This window comes from Dictyostelium discoideum (genome assembly GCF_000004695.1).
Source record: "Dictyostelium discoideum AX4 chromosome 4 chromosome, whole genome shotgun sequence".
Classification (NCBI taxonomy): Eukaryota; Evosea; class Eumycetozoa; order Dictyosteliales; family Dictyosteliaceae; genus Dictyostelium; species Dictyostelium discoideum.
The window spans coordinates 4,021,936-4,041,935 of record NC_007090.3 but is presented as its reverse complement, the minus strand read 5'-3'; the positions used below and the strand labels follow the sequence as shown (position 1 = coordinate 4,041,935).

Here is a 20,000-nt window from a genome sequence, read left to right as displayed (position 1 = left end):
GGTATTAAAGAAATTATATCATTATTGGAATCAAAAAAAGCAAATATATCATTAAAAAAACAATGTTTACATATACTATTAAACATGTATTTAGAATCAAAAAGTAAGTAATTTTTTATTTTATTTTTAAAAAGTATTTATCATATTTTATAAATTAACTTTTTTTTTTTAAAAAAAAAAACTAGATTTAAGAGAAATGATATCATCAGAAAATGAACAATTAATTAATGTTTTAAAAATAATAAAACAAACTCAAAAGAATGATCTCTCTGAATTGGCTTCTAAAATTTTACAAATTGATACCGATCACCAAAATTTAATAAATACAAACGATTTCAATGATAAAAATATTAAACCTTTATATATAGAAGATGAAGAGGATGAAGATGATGATGAATAGGGATATTAATTTATGAATAATATATTATAATAAAAAATAATAATTGACCAATAAAAAAAAAAAAAAAAAAAAAAAAAAAATTTTAATAAAATAATAACACCATTTAAAAAATCATAAACTAATAATTTGTTTATTTAAAACCAAAACAAATTATTCAGTAAGTTTTAAATATATTTGAATCTAATAATCAAGATAATCACAATTTCAGCTATGATGATTATTTTAAAATTGAAAATCCAACACCTTTAACCCGACCTATGCAAAGTGGACTTAGTATTTGTGGTGGTGGTTGTTGTTGTTGTTGTTGTTGTTGTATTTGATAATAATGAAGAATGTGAAATTATGATAAAATTGAACAAGAGAAAGTTGGAGATTAGTACACCGCTAGAGAATTCAGAGGTTGAAACGATATAGTTTGCATCGTGGATAGCCATAGCATAATGCGCATTTCAACCTCTGGTAGATTATCAAAGATATCAACCAACCATGGATGGATCTTGCAGCCTATTTATTACATGGAAAAAATAAATAAAAAATAAACACATAAAGAAATATTTATAAAAATGGGTAAAAAAAAAAAAAAAATTAATGAATTAACAGAAAGAGAGAAATAAAAAATAATTTTCTTTTTATACAGGATTATGAAAAAAAAAAAAAAAAACAAATAATGTTTATACAAAATTTTTACTTTTTTTTTTTTTTATTTTTTTTTATTTTTTTTTTTTATTTTATTTTTTTTCAATTTATTTTCAAAACATACACATAAAAATGAGAAGCGCGAATAACACATTTCAACTTTTTGATAAAATTAAAAAGGTTTCAGAAAGAGCCACTCAGATTGGAACAATTGAAAAGATTGAATCAACACCTATATTTATGAATGAAAATGGTATAAATGTATGTAATACTCTCACTCTAATAATAATAATAAAAATAATAATAATAATATAAAAATAATTAACATATAATTTATTAACTATAGTTTATGGTTAGTGTTGCAAAATCACTTTTAAAAAGACCATTTAATTTTCCCAAACCAGATGGTAATATAAATTGTAATAGTAGTAATATAGAAGAAACCAAAATCATAAATAACAATGAAAATAATAATAATAATAATAATAATAATAATAATAATAATAATAATAATAATAATAATAATAATAATAATAATAGTAATAATAATACAATTATAACAGAAGTACCAATAAAAAAGAAATTTGTAGACCCCTTTTTACCATGTGATAAAGATTTATTCGTACAACAATTGTTTGATAGACATAATTTAGTGTTAAATAAATATAATGTTTCAAATCATCATTCAATTATTGCAACTAAAAATTTTGAAAATCAAGTAAATCCACTAAATCAATTTGATTTTAAAGCAATGTATATATTTAATATTTATTATATATTCATTTTTATTATTTATTTTTAGTGCACTAACATTATTATTAATTATTAATTATTAGTTGGAAATGTATTAAAGAGTGTGATATGTTATGTTTTTTTAATTGTGGACCAAATAGTGGGGCAAGTCAACCACATAAACATGTACAACTTTTAACAACACCATTCAATTATGATGAACCACATTTGAAATGTCCAATTGAAAGTTTATTTTTAAAATATAAAGACTTACCAAATGAATCAATTTTTCAAATTGATGAATTACCATTTAAAACTGCTGCATTATATTATGATCAATCAAAATTAAAATCTTTTGAACAATTAGAATTTATTGAAAATGAAAATGAAAATGAAAATGAAAATGAAAATAATAATAGTAGTAATAATAATTATCATCTTTCAAAATATTTTGAATTACAATATAAATCATTATTAAATCATTTAGAATTAAATACTGATAATGATAATAATCCTGTAAATTATGATTTAGTTTCAACCGATAAAGAATATATGTGTAAATTAAAGAGTTATAATTTTATAATGACAAAGGATTGGATGTTCATTGTACCTCGTAGTACCTATCAATCAAAAGGAATTTCAATTAATAGTGTTGGTTTTACTGGTGCTGTTTTAGTGAGAAAAGAAGAAGAACTTGAAACTTTAAAATCAAATGGAATTATAAGTATATTAAAAGATGTTTCAACTCCAAAATAATTTAAAAAGATTAAAAAAAAAAATAAAAAAAACAAAATAAATAAAATAAATTAAATTTTTAAAATAAATAAATAATCTCGATCTTTTTTTTTTTTTATTTTTATTTTAATTTAAATTTTCCAACTATTTTTAGTTTGTTTGGAAATTTCCAAAAATGGTTAAAATATAATTAAATTTGAAATTCCATTATTGTATATATATACACATATATATATATTATTTAATATTTATTATTGTACCAGTTGTATATATATATGTGTGTGTGTGATTTTAATTTTTATAATTATTGAATATTTCTTTTTTTGATTTTCTTATAAATATATATATTAAGTATGAAATTATAAATTTTTTGAAACTTTATTATTACTTTCATCAATACCATTAAAGTTATTGAAATTAATATTAAAATAATTTTTTGGTGAGAATAGTAATGTTGGATTATCGATAAAAATTTCTTTTACTAAATCTGCCAATTCGGTTGATTTTGTTAATGAATATTCTTGAATTAGGGTATTATTACTTATGAATCTATTTGGATGATTTCTCATGAAATCAATTAACTCGAAACAAGTTGCAGCTACATGGTGACATGGTGATGTAAATTCAAATTCCTTACAAGTACATAACGATTTCTTTATTAATCCATCCCTTTTAAACTCAACCATTACTCTATGTTTTGAATTTTCATTAACTTTTGATTTAACTAAATATTTACCAACAAATTCTAACTGTATTAAACCATTATTAAAATTTTCTTGCCCAATTCTATAAACAACTTCATCTCTTAAATATTCTATAATTTGTTCGGTTCCAATACTTTCCATTATTATTATTATTTTTTTTTTTTTTTTTTTTTATATTTTTAAAAAAAATATCCTTTTTTTTTATTAATTTCTTTTTATATTTATAAAAAAAACAATAAAAAAAATATGAAAATAATATGAAAATAAATTAATAATAGAAAAAAAAAAAAATTGAAATTGGGGGTGTTTATATGTTTTATATGTATAAATTTGATTATCTACTTTTTTATTTATATATAAAAAAAAAATATATAAATATATAAATTAAATAATAAATAAAAAAATGAAAAAAAATAAAAATAATTATAATAAAAATAAATAGAATCTATTGTTAATTTTAATTGTTTAAAAAAATAATTAAAAAAAAAAAAAAAATATAGAGAGGAAAAAAAAAAAAATGAGGTTTTTATTTAATTTTAAAATTTAAAGTGTTTGAAAGGATATTATATATTTAGATGATCGATTTATCCTATGAAAGTATTTTCGTTAAATATTTTCCTTGTCTTTATTTTTTTATTTTTTTTTTTTATTTTATAATATTAACCACAAAAAAAAAAAAAATAATAAAAAAAATAATTAAAAAATAAAAAAAAAACAAAATAAAACAAGATAGTTTACAGATATATTGTTAGGGTTATTATTATGTTCACATTAATGTTTTCAAAACACACACACACTCACACTAAACACACACAACACAATATCCAAAAATAATTATTTTATAATTTTTTTTTTTTTGTGTGTTTTTTTCCTTACAAAACCAAGAGATTTTTTTAATTTGTTCTATTTTTAAGTAAAACAAAAAACAAATATGATGTTATAAAATGTTATTGTCTTTTTTTATCAAATTTTTAAAAAAATAAAAAAAATAAAAAAATAAAATAAAATATAAAATTTGTTTTACATTATCTATAATCAAAGAAAAATGACATTGAAAATGTAAAAAATAATATTAATTTTTAAAACTCTGATTTTTTTTAACATTCCCAATTTTTTAAAAAACAAACAACATTATTGTTTTTTTTTTTCTTTTTTTTTTTCTTTATTATTTGAATATCAAAAGAATAATAATAATACAAAAAAACAAATAAAGGAAAAAAAAAAAAATTAAAACTTAAACCTCAAAGAAACCAAAAAAAAAAAAAAAATTTCCCACTTTGCCTCTTTAACTCACCAATAAATCGTTTTTTTTTTTTTTTTTTTTTTTTTTTCAAAATGAAAACCCATATAAAAAATTTTTTTTTTTTTTTTTTCCTAATCAATTTTATAATTAAAATTAACGATAAAGGATAAAATGGAATTAGAAAATAATAATAAAATTAAACCAAAAAAACATTTTCTTCATCATGAAGAAGAATATGTGGATAGAAAACCAGTTTTCAAAAGTTATAAAACCTTTTATCCAAATGAGATGGAAGGAGTGTTAACTGAAAATGAATATTCTGATATAATAAGGAGACTAAATTTATGAATAATAATCCACCACCTTTTTTAGATGTTATTTTGAAAATACTTATATCACCTTCAGCAATTATTGTAATTTTATTTGTTGGTAGTTATGGAGCAAGAATACTTCACCCATCTTCAAAATTTGGATCACCATCAGTCTCTCAACTTTTAGCACTTATTATGGCTGCCATCGTTGGTCCAACCATTTTAATATTTATTTTATTCGTTGTATATGTATGATCTATTATCATTATTTTAAATATTTCAATGTCATTAATATTAATATTCCAACCTTTTTTTTTTTTTTTAAAAAAAAAATAAATAATAAAAAATATAAATAATTTAGAAACAAATCTCACAATTTAGATTATTTAAAAACTTAAACAAATCATTAGAGAGAAGATCAATCAAATTTAATAATTTAAGTAATCATGCTGTTGAAATAGTGTATTTCCAACAAATACCAAATGATAGTTATTCAGAGACATCCTCCCTTCTAAATAATAATATAATATTGGTTTAATAAATTTAAATTCTAAAAATAAAATTTTATTTAATGATTGAGAAAAAAAAAAAAAGTTATTAAAAAAAAAAATTGAACATGTTCAATTATATAACTCAAAAAAAAAAAAAAAAAAAAAAAAAAAAAAAAAAAAATTGTAAAAAAAAAAAAAAAAATAAATTGTAAAAAAAAAAAAAAAATTGTAAAAAAAAAAAAAATAAAAAGTTGTAAAAAAAAAAATACATTACTAAAAATAAAACAAACATACATACATTTGTACGAAAAAAAAAAAAAAAAAAAAAAAAAAAAAAAGATAAAAAACCATTATTTGCCTCAATATAAAAAATTAAAAAAAAAAAAAAAAAAAACGAAATAAAATAAAATTGCATAGGAATGGCATTTAATCATAAATTTCACACGAAATTTTAATTATTTTAAATTTTTTTTTTTAATAAAAAAATATCCCAAATTTTTATTTTATTTTTTTTTTTTTTTTCACAGTGATTGATTCTGTACACAGTTGAGAAGGTTTTTTTTATTTTTTTTTTTTTATTTTATTTTTTTTAGTTTTTAATTTTTTTATATTTTTTTTATTTGTACACATTATTTATAAGGAACTAAAAAAAAAAAAAAAAAAATGAAAATTAATTTTATTATTTTTATTTTTGCACTCGTTGCAATGACAAGTTTAGTAACAAAGAAAGTATCATCAACAGTGCCAGCAGGTGGTATGATGATGTATGAAGTTTCAACAAGACCATGGATGTATAATTTATCAATAACTTATAATACACCAATTAATACACTTTCAGGTATGTACATATATTAAATATATTTTATATAGTTTTTTTAATTATTCATTTTATTAAAAAAGAAATATTAATAAATTTTTTTATTTTTTTTTCAAAAAAAAGATATTCCATTTGAAGAATTTGAAAAAATTAAATCAATGGGATTTGATATGATTTGGATGATGGGAGTTTGGGAATTAGGAGAATATGGATTAAACTATGATCAAACCAACGGACCATTATTACAACATTATGAACAAGTTTTACCAGGATATACACAAGCCGATATTATTGGATCACCATATGCAGTTACAAACTATTCAGTTAATCCACAAATTGGGTTAGAACAAGATTTAATTGAATTAAGAAAGAAATTAAATGCCATTGGATTATTGTTAATGTTAGATTTTGTACCAAATCATACTGCAGTCGATGCAGAATGGACCACAACAGAGATGGACTATTATATTCGTGCACCACAAGGTACACCAACACCATATGATAATAATACTTACCTTCCAAATGGTATTGCCTATGGTAGTGCAGGTTGGGGTGGCTCATGGTATGATACTGCTCAATTGAACTATTGGAATTCAAATTGTGTCAAAGCAAGAATTCAACAACTTTTAACCGTAGCTTCATTCGCCGATGCAATTAGATGTGATATGGCTTACCTATTATTGAATTCATTATTTGGTTCAAATTGGGAAAATCAATTACAATCATGGGGCTTCCAACAACCAACTGAGGAATTTTGGACTGTTGCTATCGATATGGTCAAACAAGAGTATCCAGATATTATCTTTTTGGCCGAAGTTTACCATCCATACGAAGAGAATTTACAACAAGTCGGTTTCGACTATACCTACGATAAAATGTTACATGATATCATAAATGGTGGCGATATGAATGCTGTCAGAGCTTGGATCTCTGGTCATTCAAAACAATTTACAACTCATTCTGCTCACTTCATTTCAAATCATGATGAACCAAGAGGTGCAAATTTCTTTGGTAGTTGGTGGAGATCTGATGCTGCCGCTCTCATCACCTATACACTCCCTGGTTTACGTTTCTTTTGGTGGGGTGATTTCCAAGGTTATTCCAACCAATTGGACGTCCATCTTAGACGTGAACAATCTGAACCAGCTATCGATGATGCAATGGCATTCTATCAAACTTTAACCTCCATCGTTAGTGATCCAGTCTTTAAGAATGGTGAATTCACTTATTTAAATTGCACAAATGATCAAGAGAGTTGGAATTTAGTTGCCTACAAATGGACATACCAAAATGAACGTAGATTATGTGTTTTGAATTTCTCTGACCAACAAGGTACTGGTAATATTATCTTGGATGATGCTGAACCAATGAATGGTAATGAAACTATCCCTGTCACTGATTTACTTTCCAATACTACCTATTATCGTTCTTCTGAACAAATGAGAACAACTGGTCTCTATGTAATTATAAACTCTTGGTATGGTCAAATTTTTAAATATTAAAATAAATAAATAGATTTTAATTTGAAAATAAAAAAAAAAAAAAAAAAAAAGTTTGTAATATTTTATAATTTGTAAAAAAAAGTTTTTTTTTTTTTTTTTTTTTATTTAATTTTAATTAAATAATTTAATTTGAAAATTCTTTTTAGGTTTATTGAAAAATTTAGGGGGGAATGATATATGGTCATCTATTTTCGTAATATCGTAGCATAGATAAATCTTTCCTTTCTCTGACATTAGAATCATTTTTTATTTTCCTTTGAATATGATAGTATTGATATGAACAAAAACTTTTCTAAATGATATAGTGCATAGATAAATCTTTCCTTTCTCTACCAATTAGATTGATACTACATTTTCTTTAAAAGTAATCACTTATAAATTCTTTTTCCTATATTATTTAATAATAAAATTGATAATTTATTTTTTTTTTTTTTTTTTTTTTTTTTTTTTTTTTACCTTTTTTTTTTTCAACTTTTTATTTTATCAACATTCAAATTATTTTAAAATTCCTTTTCAAATAATAAACTAAAAATAAAAAAATTAAAAAATAAAAAAATTAAAGATAAAAAAAAAAATGAAATTAATTTATAGAATTTGGTTTTTTTTTTTTTTTTTTTTTTTTTTTTTGGTTTAATATTTGAAAAGGAATTTTAATTTTAGTAATTAAAAACTTCTCGGATATTCTCCTTTATTTGGTAAACCATCTGAGTGTTTTAATAATATCTTAAATATATTTCTAAAACAAATAAAATAAAAAAAAAAGAACAAGTTTTTTGTTTAAAAAAAAAAAAAAAACTTTTTTTTTTTTGAAATAAATTTATTTTAAAAGATTAGAAAACCAAATTAAACTCAACCACTGTCACATCTACCATTTTTTTATTCATTGAAACATATTAACTCCTTTGTCAACCCTAGAGTAATTTTTTTAATTTCATTTATATATCACTATTATTTCTATTTTTATTTTTTTTTTATTTTTTTTTTATTTTTCTAATATAACAATAACTTTCCTTTCTTTTATAAGGTTTCAATCATGTTTGACATATCTTTAAATTGTTGTGCAAAATTCTTTGTATTGAAATTAAAAAGATAAAAAAAAAAAAAAAAGAAATTGTTAGCACAATAATAAACACACAAACACACCTTTATAACACAATTTAAATATTATAATAATCCATTTACCTTAAATTCTGGTATAGTTAATTCAAAAGAATGTGATGTTACTTCACTATTTGAATCTAAAACTTTAACAAAAACTGTAATGAATGGTGTATTTAATTGAGAAGAGTGATTTGAAGCAATTGAAACGCCCAATTTCCATTGAAAATCAACTAATTTACCAACATTAAAAACCTATATAATATATTAAATATATTAGTATTTCCAACAATAACTTCTAAATCCATATATAAAAAAAAGAAAACAATTTTAACAATAGCTACTTTATCCATATCGTTTAATATTATCAATAATGTGAGTGAAAAATAAAAATAAAATTGAAAAAAAAAAAAAAAAGTGAAAAAAAAAATAAAAAAACAAAATAAAATTTATTTCAAAATAACAACAGAAACATATATAGAATTTTATTTTCGCATTTTGTTAAAATTTAGTTATATAAATAATAATTAAAAATGGAAAAAAAAAAAAAAAAATTTTTAAAATATCAACAAAAATAGATTTAGATTTTTATTTTCAGGGTGTGTTTTGTTTAAAATTTTAATATCTAAATATTTAAAATAAAAAAAATAAAAAAAAATTGAGGGAATTAATTTATGAATTATTATTTAGATTAATTTTTTTTTCAAAAAAAAAGAATTAATATCTAAATAATTAAAAATACCATTTTAAAATATTAATTCTTTTTAAAAAAACATTTTACTTTAATTTATATTTTCTTTTTTTTTATATAGTTTATTTCTTGTGGGGTTTTAAAAAGAAACAATAATATATAATATATTCGAATCGCTTAACGATGGGATTTGGCGGTACGTTCTAAAGCATCCTTTTGTTTGATTGAGTAGGAATTTGGTGAACCTTTTGAGGCATTGATTAATTCATCAGCTAAACATTCAGCAACAGTTCTGATGTTTCTGAAAGCAGCAGCACGAGTACCTTGGGTTAAGAGGTAAACAGCGTGGTTGACACGTCTCATTGGGGAAACATCGACAGCTTGACGTCTGACAGTACCAGCTGAACCAATACGAGTTGAATCTTCACGTGGACCAGAGTTCATGACAGCTTCGACTAAAACTTGGAGTGGGTTCTTATCGGTTAAGAGGTAGATGATTTCGAAGGCTTGTTCGATGATACGGACAGCCATGACTTTTTTACCAGCATTTCTACCGAACATCATCATACTGTTGGCAAGACGTTCAACAATTGGGCATTGGGCCTTTCTGAATCTAACTTTGTTGTATCTACCTGCTGAATGTGGAGTGAAGACATTCTTTTTAACGCAGATGTAATCTTGTAAGGAGATATCTGGACAAGTAACGCCAGAGTATGACCTATTTATATTATATTATTTTATTTTTATTATTTAGAATTAAGTATTAATATTTGTTTTTATTTATTTTGTTTTGTTTAGGTTGTTGGATTGTTTGATTTGTCATAGTTTCTGTTTATTCTTCTAACATATATCTATAATCAACATTCTATAATCCAATCTATCATCAGTTGTATCAATCTTTGAAATAACTTGAATTATATTTGATAAAATCTACATTCAACCTATATATTCTGTGTCAATTTTGACAGAGACTCACCATTTACCAAATAATGCAACTTCACTAGTCATTGTATGTGTGTATGATGGAGAAAAGAAAAAGGAAAAAAAAAATGTTGAAAATTTTTCGTATATAAAAAAAGTTTTCAAATATTTTGAAAAAAAAAAAATTGTTTTTTTTTTTCGTTAACGTTTTCGTTCCAAAAAAAAAAAAAAAAAAAAAAAAAAAACAATTTTATTTTTCTCAACCAAATCAAAAAATTAAATTTTCACAACAAAATATGTTTAGGTAATCAAAAAAAATTAATTTTTCTCAAGCCAAATAAACTAATTTTAAAAATGGAAAAAAAAATTAATAACTAGATAAATAATTAATCATATTTTTAAAGTAAATTAATAATAATAAAAAAATAAAAAATAAAAAATAAAAATAAAAATAAAATCAAACAAAAAAATATAAACTTTTTTTTTTTATTGAAATAATAAAATAAAAGTTATTTTTTTAAAAAATGAAAATGCTGTTGGTTGTTTCTTATTTCAATTTTTTTATTAATTAAATTAATAAATTAATTGATGTTTATTTATAAACATAATTTATATTCCTGATCAAAATTTATTATTTAATTTACACATTGTTAGATTTTAAATTTGGATTTTTAATTTACAATTTAATGAATGGTGAATTTTGCACTTTCGAAATATTTGAGCCAATTTGCCTGGGTTTCGATACTAAAATTTTTTAATTATACCATTTAAGGGGATCAACAAAGTGGTTTAATTTTTTAATAATATTGTGATGGCAAAACATTTATTTTATAAGAATTATTTGTAAATAAATTTTTTTTAAAAAAAATTAATAAATTATTTGTTACTATTATTATTATTTTCAAAATATGTCAATTATTTTGTAATTGCAATATTGCACAAGTTTTACAGGACTTTACAATATTATTGTTATTTTATTTTTTTTTTAAAGAAATATTACAAAGGGAAAAAAAAAAAAAAAAGATTTTATTTTAAAATATATGTGTGTTTTTTTTTTTTTTTTTTTCTTTAACAAAAAAAAAAAAAAAAAAAAGAGAAACAAAAATTAAAACATAGATTATTTATTTAAAAATGATTTTTTTTTATATTTTGCAAGAGAATCACTTGCCATTAAATTAAAAATGTGATGTTGAGCAATATTAAAAATTGATTGAAGTTTTTCAACATCCAAATTATTACCAGAAATAATTGGTGAAGATGGAGTTGATGAAGAGGGTGATGATTGTTGACTATTATTATTATTATTATTATTATTATTATTATTATTATTATTATTATTATTATTATTATTATTATTATTATTATTATTAATATTATTGTTATTATTGGTATTATTATTATTTAAATTATCAGTATCAGTTACAGTTACAGTCATAGAAGAAGGAGAGGGTGAATTATTTGGTAAACAAAAAGAAGAATTGGCACTACTTATACCACTACCTAAACTATTATTACTACTAAAAGTACTTCCACTATTATTACCATTACCAATACTTAAACTACTATTATTATTACTATTACAAATGTTTTCATTACTATTGCTACTACAAATACTATTATTACTTTGACTTGAATGAATTTTATCTAGACTCATACTACTACCACCACTTAATAATTCAACGGAAGGTAGTGTTTTCTTAAAATTTAAAATATTATACTTTATAGAGTAGGGAACATTAATTTCACAAGGTGAATCATCGATAATGTATTTTTCATATATTCTATAGAATTCTTTGAGTAATCTATTGTAATCAACCTTTAAGTATTTGTAAGCTTCAACGTCAGTATAAAAGTTTATATTCTCTTCACAGATTAATTCTTCTCTTAAAAACTTCCTAAAGTCTTCACGAAGTGTTGGATTTTGAAGAAGAGATAAAAGTTCAGTGGAGGCACCATCGGAAATCTTTGACATATCACCACCCTCTCTAAGAAGATCGGCTAACTTTGTAAAGTTTTCATCGATTGCAATTTGATAGAGTGGTTTATTATCTTTGGCGACGGCACTACGATCGGCGCCATATTGAAGAAGTATGGAAACCAAATCGGCACGACCCATTCTAACGCAATAGTGAAGTGGTGACTCACCATTCTTATTGACTATATTCACATTGGATTTATTCTCCAAGAGTAATGTAATCATACCTTGAGCCACTGTAGTATTGAAAATTGCTTTGTGGAGTGGTGATTCACCATTCTTATTGATGGCATTGACATTCACACCTTTTTTAATGAGTATATCGAAAACCTCCTTTAATTGACCATTATTTTGTGCACGAAACTTTTGACAGAAATAATGAAATGGTGTATTCAAATCACGATTGTTCACATTGACATGAATATCTTCACATTCCAATAGAATGTAAATCATACGTATATCAATATCGGTCATCGAGAGGAAATGATGTAAACATGTATACCCATTCTTGTCTGGTATATTTATATCTACCTTACAAATTTTATAATGTGATAATACCAATTCAAACATTTCCAAATTATTGTTTCTTGCTGCTATCATCAATGATGATTGATCCAAATCATCGACGGTATTTATAATTAATTTACCCTTTTTACCTAAAAGTTTCTTCACTTGTTTAACATTTCCTTCCTTTACATTCTTATGTAATAACCTTGATTCAATTTTAATCTCTTCTTCTGTATATTCTTTTTCTGACTTTTTTAAAAAACTACTTATCATTTTTTTTTTTTTTTTTTTTTTTTTTTTTTTTTTTTTTTTTTTTTTTTTTTTTATTTAAAAAAAAAAAAAATATTTATTTTTATTTTATTTTATTCTCTTTTATATATGTATTTATATTATTATTTTTAGTATAGATTATTATTTTTTTTTATTTATTATTTTTATTATTTTTGTTATTTTATTATTATTATTTTTTTTTTAATTGTTATTTTTATTTTTATTTTATATGTTTATTTTTATTTTTATTTTTTATTTTATTTTTATTTTTTTATTAATATATTTAAAAATATTACTATTATTACAATTTATTATTTATTTTGTGGGAAGTATATCTTTCGGTTTGGTTTAATTATATATTTATATATTATTGTGAAGATCTAAAATTTGGAAAATGATAATAAAATTTTATGTTAGTGTTGGATTTTTTTTTACAATTTATTATTTTATTTTTTGTTTTTATTATTATTATTTTTATTATTATTGTTGTTTTATTTTTTTATTATTTTTATTTTTTTGTTAATGTTGTGTGTGTGTGTATTATGAATGTGTTTTGTGTTTATATATTTCAAAAAAGATGAGATGAAACCATTCTTCAATATTTCTATAGTCAAAAAAACAAACTACTCACAATATAAAAATATATTTTTTTTTTTCAACTGTGTGTACTGTTTTTTATTTTTGTGTGTGTGGTGGAGTTATCAATGAAAGAACCGTCTTTTTGTGTGTTTTTATGATTTTTTTTTTTTTGGGGGTGTGGATATTTGTGATTATTTTTATTTTTAATTTTTTTTTTTTTTTACCAAAAATTTTCCCAATAAAAAAAAAAAAAAAAAAAAATGGATTTGAAGAATCTATGTGTTCGGATAGCCCCTCCCAACAACCAAAATTTTTTTTTTTTTGGTTACTATTATTATTATTATTATTATTATTATTTTTATTAATATTATTATTATTATTATTATTTTCTTCACCCCCAACAGAAGCACAAACATGAAGGATTTTTTTTTTTCTTTTTTTTTTAAAAAAAAATTTAATATATTTTTGATGGGTTTGAATGAGATTGGCACAAAGAAAAAAAAATATAACCTATTTGATTTTTTTTTTATCGATGGAATCAAAGATTGTGAAGGAAAAAAAAAAAAAAAAAAAAACCAAAACCATGTTTATATGAAAAATGAAAACCAAAATTAAACCTACCAATTAATAGCCTTTATAAAAATACAATGTATCTTCTCTAAATAATAAATAAATATATGAGTGAATTTTTAAATCAACAAATGTATAAAAATAAAAAAATTTAAAACAGAAACCCAAAAATAAAAAAAAAAAATGAAAAAATTTGGTTTTGAAAAAAAAAAAAAAAAAAAAAAAAAAAAAAAACCCAAAATTTGTTTTTTTTTTTAAACCAAATTAAAAAAAAAAACTTTAAAAAAAAAAAACGACCGGTCTTTTTTTATTTATTTATTTTTTTATTTATTTTATTTTTCCTTTTATAAAAAAAAAAAAAAAATCCAAAGAATTTGGGCTGTGATACCTTCAAAAAAAAAAAAAAAAAAAAAAAAAAAAAAAAAAAAAAATATTACCAACAATTTTTTTATTTTTTTTTATTTTTTGGGTTTATTTAACCAATTTTTATAGTTTTATAATTTTTAATTCCTATGATTTAATTAGAGTCAATTATTTAAAAACTATTTATAACACATAATTTAGAATTACTTTTTAAAAGAAAATAAAGATTATTAGTTTTTTTTTAAAAAAATAAAAAAAATCCATTTTATCCTTAATACCTTTCTCTAAATTAAAATTCAATTGTTTAATTTCATTTTCATTTTTTTTTTTTTCAATTTATTTTATTTTATTTTATTTTATTTTATTTTATTTTATTTTATTTTATTTATTTTATTTTATTATTTATTTAAATAAATATTATATTTTTTTTTTCCAAACCTAATAAAATAATATAAAATAAAATAAAATTTTTAATGTATTTAAAATAAATAAATAAAACAACATAAAATATTTGTATTAATTTATTTAATTAAAACTGAAGCTAGTAATATATTAATCAAAATTATCCTTTAATTTTTATTTTTATTTTATTATTATTTTTTTATTTTTATTTTTTTTTATTTTTTTATTCTTTTTATATATTTCAGAATTATTGAAAGATCTTGAGATAAATTATCTATAAATTAACAACAAGATTGTGAATTTAATTATAAAGATAAAATATATGATTAATTTGGAATTTTTTTTTTTTTAAAAAAAAAAAAAAAAAAAAAAAAAAAAAAAAAAACCGAAAGAAATTTTAATTTTTATTTTTGTCTTGGGGAAATTTTTTTTTATATATTTATTAATTAAATAAAATGTCAAATAAAGTAATCAAACAACAATTAAAAGTTTTAAATGGAGAAGAATTAAGAGTAAATAAAAGATTTCAAAAATTGAAATCACCACTTGGTAAATATTTTCATATATATTTTACTATTATTATTATTATTTTTATTTTTATTTTTTTTACTTATATAAATTTTAAAATTTTATTTTAGATAAAGTTATTAAACAAAAAGTGGATCAAGATAAAATTTTAGAAGAGAATTTAAAATTGTTAAGAAAGAAAACTATTGTATCATCAGAATCAAGAGCAGCACAAAAAAAGAGAGATATTATTCAATCAAATATACAAAAAGAAAATGAAAAACAACAAGATAGGAAAAAAGTTGCAAAGAGATTATCACAAAAAAAGAAGAATGAAAAGAAAATTAGAGAACAATTTGCAGTTCAAATGCATTAAAAGTATTTTTAAAAAAATAAAGTTGTAAATAAAATTAAGAGAAAAAAAAAAAAAAAAAAAAAAAAAAAAAGTAATAGTGTCATATGTAGCAATTTATAAAGTTTAATAATATTTTATTGATGTCTATATTCATCAAGATGTTGTTTATTTGTACGATAGCAGTTTTTACCATATTTACATAATTCCCTAGTATCAAACATACCATTATTGACAAAGTTGTTTTTCTTTGGGGCTGCTGTTGTAGTAGTTATTGTAGTGGTTGAAGTGGTGGCTTTATTATTTACATCGGATTCGTTATCTGTATCATCATCTTGATCACTATTTTTAAAATCGATATCAAATTCGTCATTAACATTTGCTTTACTACTACCACCACTACTATTATTACTACTATTTTTATCTTTTACTGAAAAACTTTTCTTTGGAGGAGCTTTTTTATTCATTGTTGCAGCAGAAACAAGAGGTGGAGAAGAAGAAGAGGTATTTTTGGAGGCAGTAGTTGAGGTTGAAGTTGATTTAACTTTTTTAGATGGTCTATTATTATCATCGTCATCACCACCATTTGTTGTTATTGTATTATCAGATAAAGGAGGTGAATCCTTTTTCAAAAGATGTAATTTATCTGGTTTAAAATTACCACCAGAAATTAAATTTGAGATTAAATCTATTAAATCTGCTTTTTTTGCTTTTGAACTTGGTTTAATATTTTGATTTGATAAAAATGATTTTAAATCGTCTACTGTCAATTTAATGATTTCACCACTCTTTACCATATCAGGCCAATCCATTGTAGATAAATCTTTACCGTCTCTTAAACGTTTTGCAGAAGAGGATGAGGTAGAAGAAGTTGCCGAGGAAACAGTCGAAGCATAACCAACTGGGAATATACCATCACTAAAATCTTGAGTGGTATCAATAACCTTTTCAATTAATTTTCTATCTGGTTGAATATTATCAACAGTTTCTTCAACTTTATCTCTTTCCAATGCAATAGCTTGTAAAGAAGCATAATGTTTTTGAAGTCCAGGATTTACAAATTTCTTTTCATCAAATTTAATTTTCATCATTTTAATAATATTCTTTGCTTTATCAATATTTTCTTGTTTAATCTCTAATCCATCACTTTTAACACCAATATTATTTGGATATCTAATATCATCTGCAAATGGTAAATAAATAACATGCATACCTCTTGGTCTAATTTGAATTTTCCTATTATTATTTGATTGTTGAGATGAAGAAGGAAGTTGTTGTTGTTGTTGTTGTTGTTGTTGTTGTTGTTGTTGTTGTTGTTGTTGTTGTTGTTGTTGGGAAGAAGAAGATTGTTGAGAAGATTGTTGTTGTTGTTGTTGTGATGATAATGAATTTAATAATTGTTGATTATTAAATTCAGATTCAGATTGTAAAATCTCTTCTTGTGGTATTAAAGCAACCATACGAGGTGAAGAAGATGAACGTGGAGTGAAACGACAAATTGCAGCTTTACCAGATTTTAACATTTGTTCAACCAAAGCATTGAATGCTAAAACCGAACCTTTAATTGATTGATCATCAGGGAAAATGAATTGTGAATGTTTGATTGAATGATAGGGTTTAATGTTTTCCAATGGTTTAAAACCTAACAAAGTGAAACCAATTCTATCGATAGATTTAATTGTTTGCATCTCATCTTTGGTAAATATAACAGGTTCACCACCATAATGATAACAAAGTTTAATTTGTGATGGTAATAAAGTAGCTTGAGTGTTTGCACAAACATTCTTTATCAATTGTTTAACTGGTAAATTTGTTTTTGGATCTAATAATGTTGGTGATGATTTATGAGCATGTGAAAATAAATTATAAAGTTGAGTTGATATAATAACTTGACTATCTAAACTATTGCTATTATTATTATTATTATTTAAATTACCAATATATAATGGTAATTTACCTAATGATCTTTTTTTAAATTCTTTTCTTTTTAATTTAAATCTTAAATCAGAGAATTTGGAACTTGCATCAAATTGAGTTGGATCTAAATAATTCTCTTCATCTGCAAATATTAGAATATGTTGATAGAATAAAGAGAAATCGAATTTATCATTCACAGATTTATTCATTGAGAATAATTCAATTTGAATATTTAAATCTGATAAATCTTTTGAACGTTGAATCGATGAATTTCTAATACTATCATTGTATGCATTCGGATTGTCTTCATTTGTGAATAAGAAAATTCTTTTGAAATTATTATTATTTGAATTCTCACCTGATGATGATCCAGATTGTTTGATATTACTAAACATGGTTGAACATGTCCATAATGCATCACAAAATGGCATTTCACCTTGACAATTACCCAATCCATTCGTAGTGAAATTTGAATTCTCTAACATTTCTTCTAATGTTAATATTATCTTTGGATCTGGTATATCTAAATCTGATAATACATATATATTTTCAAAATCATTTATATTTTTTTTTTTATTCTTTAAAATAAATATTAATGATTAATAATTTGTTTAATTTTAAATATTTATATATATATATATATATATATAGATTTACTTACTGTATTATAAAAACAAACACCAATTAAATCACTATCACTTGTAATAATTTTATCAGTAATTGTTTGAATTAAACATTTTACTGCATTATGAAATGGGATTTCATTATTTTCATTTGGTTCAAACATTGCTTTTGATGCATCTATTAAAAATATTATACAATCACGATAAGAGTATGGATTTTGATAACTTTTATAACTATCACCATCTAAATCACCATCACCATCACCATTATTACCATCAAAAATATTATCCCAATCATCACCATCAAATTGATTTATACCAAAATTTGTACCTCCAATAGTATTTGTATTTGTTAATGTTGTATTACTATTATTGTTATTATTGTTTAACCAACTATTGGTTCCACTCATTTTCTTTTTTTTTATTTATTTTATTCTGGTAGTATGCTTTAAATTTATGAATGCCAATAAAAAAAAAAAAAAAAAAAATTAAAAAAACATTCACAAAAATTTTAAAAATTTTTTTTTTTTTTTTTTTTTTTTTAATTAAAATATCCTCTTCTAAGAAAATTTTATTGATATTTCAAAAAAAAAAAAAAGCACATGGACCTAATTTCCCAAACAGTCTAAAAATAAAAAAATAATTGAAAAAAAAAAAAAATAAGGACGGGGTGGATTCGTATATATACAAAAAAAAAAAAAAAAAAAAAATACTTTTTATAAAGATAAAAACACTAATTTTTATTTTTTTTATTTTGTTTTTTTTATTTTATTTATTTTGATTTCATTGAAGCATGATATTCCAATAATTCAACTATTCTTGGTAAATTTAAGTTTGCAGCAAGTTGGATTGGAGTACCTCTTTTCTTTGATTTTATATCTATTTTAGCACCATATTTAATTAAGAAATCAACTATATCAATTCTATTGACAGTGATGGCATAATGTAAACTGGTTTCATTATTTAGAGTTACAGCATTTACATTTGCACCTTTTTCCAATAGGAATTGCAGCCATTCGAAATTACCTCTAAGCGAGCAAGAATGAAGTGGAGTTTCACCACTTATCTTTGTAGAGTTATTGATATCTATGCCTTTGTTTATCATTTTGTTTATAACATTCTTTCTCTTTTCAGTATATTGATGTTTTACTATGAAATGTAGAGCGGAACCACGTTGTTTACTCTTTATATTTATATCAATACCGGGTTGATCTAAAAGTTGATTTATTATATCCGAATTACCAATAAAACAAGCGAAATGAATTGGTGCCCAGCCTGTAACACCATCTGGTTCATTTAGCCATACTTTTTGAAATTCTGATTCACTTTCATACTTTAAACTAGTTATAACCTCTTCAACAAAACTTGAATCCTCTGATAAAATACTTTTAATTAAAATTGATTTCTCATCTTTTGTCATTGCTCTACCAATAGTATTTGCACTATAATTCATATTATAATTTAATTGACCACTTAAATTATTACTATTATTATTATTATTATTATTATTATTGCTATTTAATTGTCTATTATTCATAAATATTGATGGTATTGATATCGGTTTTTTAATACTTGTTGACCAAAAACTACCACTACTATTATTACTACTACTACTAGCACTATTTGGAGATAATGGTATATGTGGTGGTGGAGG

The 20,000-nt window shown here is 21.7% G+C and overlaps 12 protein-coding genes across 12 annotated transcripts in view; 5 read left to right on the top strand and 7 right to left on the bottom strand.

The window, feature by feature from the left end:
- The window catches only part of DDB_G0286089 (hypothetical protein), a gene marked incomplete at both ends in the record, with an annotated part of 1,503 nt that extends 1,103 nt beyond the window's left edge, over positions 1-400 (top strand). Inside the window, 2 exons of the mRNA XM_632843.1 lie at positions 1-103; positions 186-400. The exon at positions 1-103 is cut by the window's left edge and continues 32 nt beyond it. Coding sequence (XP_637935.1) covers positions 1-103; positions 186-400 — 318 coding nt within the window. The remainder of the gene's footprint in view (positions 104-185) is intronic.
- Positions 401-645: 245 nt separating this feature from the next.
- DDB_G0286087 (hypothetical protein) lies at positions 646-834 on the bottom strand (the record flags this gene model as incomplete). The annotated part of the gene is made up of 1 exon (XM_632842.1): positions 646-834. The coding sequence occupies one exon, from the start codon at positions 832-834 to the stop codon at positions 646-648; it is 189 nt and encodes a 62-aa protein (XP_637934.1).
- Positions 835-1,168: 334 nt separating this feature from the next.
- On the top strand, positions 1,169-2,524 carry DDB_G0286085 (hypothetical protein; the record flags this gene model as incomplete). The annotated part of the gene is made up of 3 exons (XM_632841.1): positions 1,169-1,297; positions 1,383-1,789; positions 1,873-2,524. The coding sequence occupies 3 exons, from the start codon at positions 1,169-1,171 to the stop codon at positions 2,522-2,524; spliced, it is 1,188 nt and encodes a 395-aa protein (XP_637933.1).
- A 338-nt stretch (positions 2,525-2,862) lies between these two features.
- DDB_G0286083 (hypothetical protein) lies at positions 2,863-3,348 on the bottom strand (the record flags this gene model as incomplete). Its single annotated transcript, XM_632840.1, has 1 exon — positions 2,863-3,348. One exon carries the CDS (start codon positions 3,346-3,348, stop codon positions 2,863-2,865), a length of 486 nt encoding a protein of 161 aa, XP_637932.1.
- Positions 3,349-4,621: 1,273 nt separating this feature from the next.
- Positions 4,622-5,852, top strand: DDB_G0286081 (hypothetical protein; the record flags this gene model as incomplete). The annotated part of the gene is made up of 4 exons (XM_632839.1): positions 4,622-4,747; positions 4,783-5,010; positions 5,123-5,223; positions 5,846-5,852. 4 exons carry the CDS (start codon positions 4,622-4,624, stop codon positions 5,850-5,852), a joined length of 462 nt encoding a protein of 153 aa, XP_637931.1.
- Positions 5,853-5,915: 63 nt separating this feature from the next.
- Positions 5,916-7,571, top strand: DDB_G0286079 (hypothetical protein; the record flags this gene model as incomplete). Its single annotated transcript, XM_632838.1, has 2 exons — positions 5,916-6,090; positions 6,193-7,571. The coding sequence occupies 2 exons, from the start codon at positions 5,916-5,918 to the stop codon at positions 7,569-7,571; spliced, it is 1,554 nt and encodes a 517-aa protein (XP_637930.1).
- A 1,017-nt stretch (positions 7,572-8,588) lies between these two features.
- commd6 (COMM domain-containing protein 6) lies at positions 8,589-9,022 on the bottom strand (the record flags this gene model as incomplete). The annotated part of the gene is made up of 3 exons (XM_632837.2): positions 8,589-8,639; positions 8,754-8,924; positions 9,014-9,022. 3 exons carry the CDS (start codon positions 9,020-9,022, stop codon positions 8,589-8,591), a joined length of 231 nt encoding a protein of 76 aa, XP_637929.2.
- A 515-nt stretch (positions 9,023-9,537) lies between these two features.
- rps5 (40S ribosomal protein S5) lies at positions 9,538-10,368 on the bottom strand (the record flags this gene model as incomplete). The annotated part of the gene is made up of 2 exons (XM_632836.1): positions 9,538-10,078; positions 10,337-10,368. The coding sequence occupies 2 exons, from the start codon at positions 10,366-10,368 to the stop codon at positions 9,538-9,540; spliced, it is 573 nt and encodes a 190-aa protein (XP_637928.1).
- A 1,030-nt stretch (positions 10,369-11,398) lies between these two features.
- Positions 11,399-13,036, bottom strand: DDB_G0286073 (hypothetical protein; the record flags this gene model as incomplete). Its single annotated transcript, XM_632835.1, has 1 exon — positions 11,399-13,036. One exon carries the CDS (start codon positions 13,034-13,036, stop codon positions 11,399-11,401), a length of 1,638 nt encoding a protein of 545 aa, XP_637927.1.
- Positions 13,037-15,402: 2,366 nt separating this feature from the next.
- On the top strand, positions 15,403-15,830 carry DDB_G0286071 (hypothetical protein; the record flags this gene model as incomplete). Its single annotated transcript, XM_632834.1, has 2 exons — positions 15,403-15,496; positions 15,586-15,830. The coding sequence occupies 2 exons, from the start codon at positions 15,403-15,405 to the stop codon at positions 15,828-15,830; spliced, it is 339 nt and encodes a 112-aa protein (XP_637926.1).
- Positions 15,831-15,943: 113 nt separating this feature from the next.
- On the bottom strand, positions 15,944-18,756 carry ku70 (ATP-dependent DNA helicase; the record flags this gene model as incomplete). Its single annotated transcript, XM_632833.1, has 2 exons — positions 15,944-18,301; positions 18,385-18,756. 2 exons carry the CDS (start codon positions 18,754-18,756, stop codon positions 15,944-15,946), a joined length of 2,730 nt encoding a protein of 909 aa, XP_637925.1.
- Positions 18,757-19,118: 362 nt separating this feature from the next.
- DDB_G0286067 (hypothetical protein) overlaps positions 19,119-20,000 on the bottom strand; it is a gene marked incomplete at both ends in the record, with an annotated part of 3,705 nt that continues 2,823 nt past the window's right edge. The window contains one exon of the mRNA XM_632832.1: positions 19,119-20,000. This exon is cut by the window's right edge and continues 2,586 nt beyond it. Within this exon, the coding sequence (XP_637924.1) occupies positions 19,119-20,000 (882 nt within the window).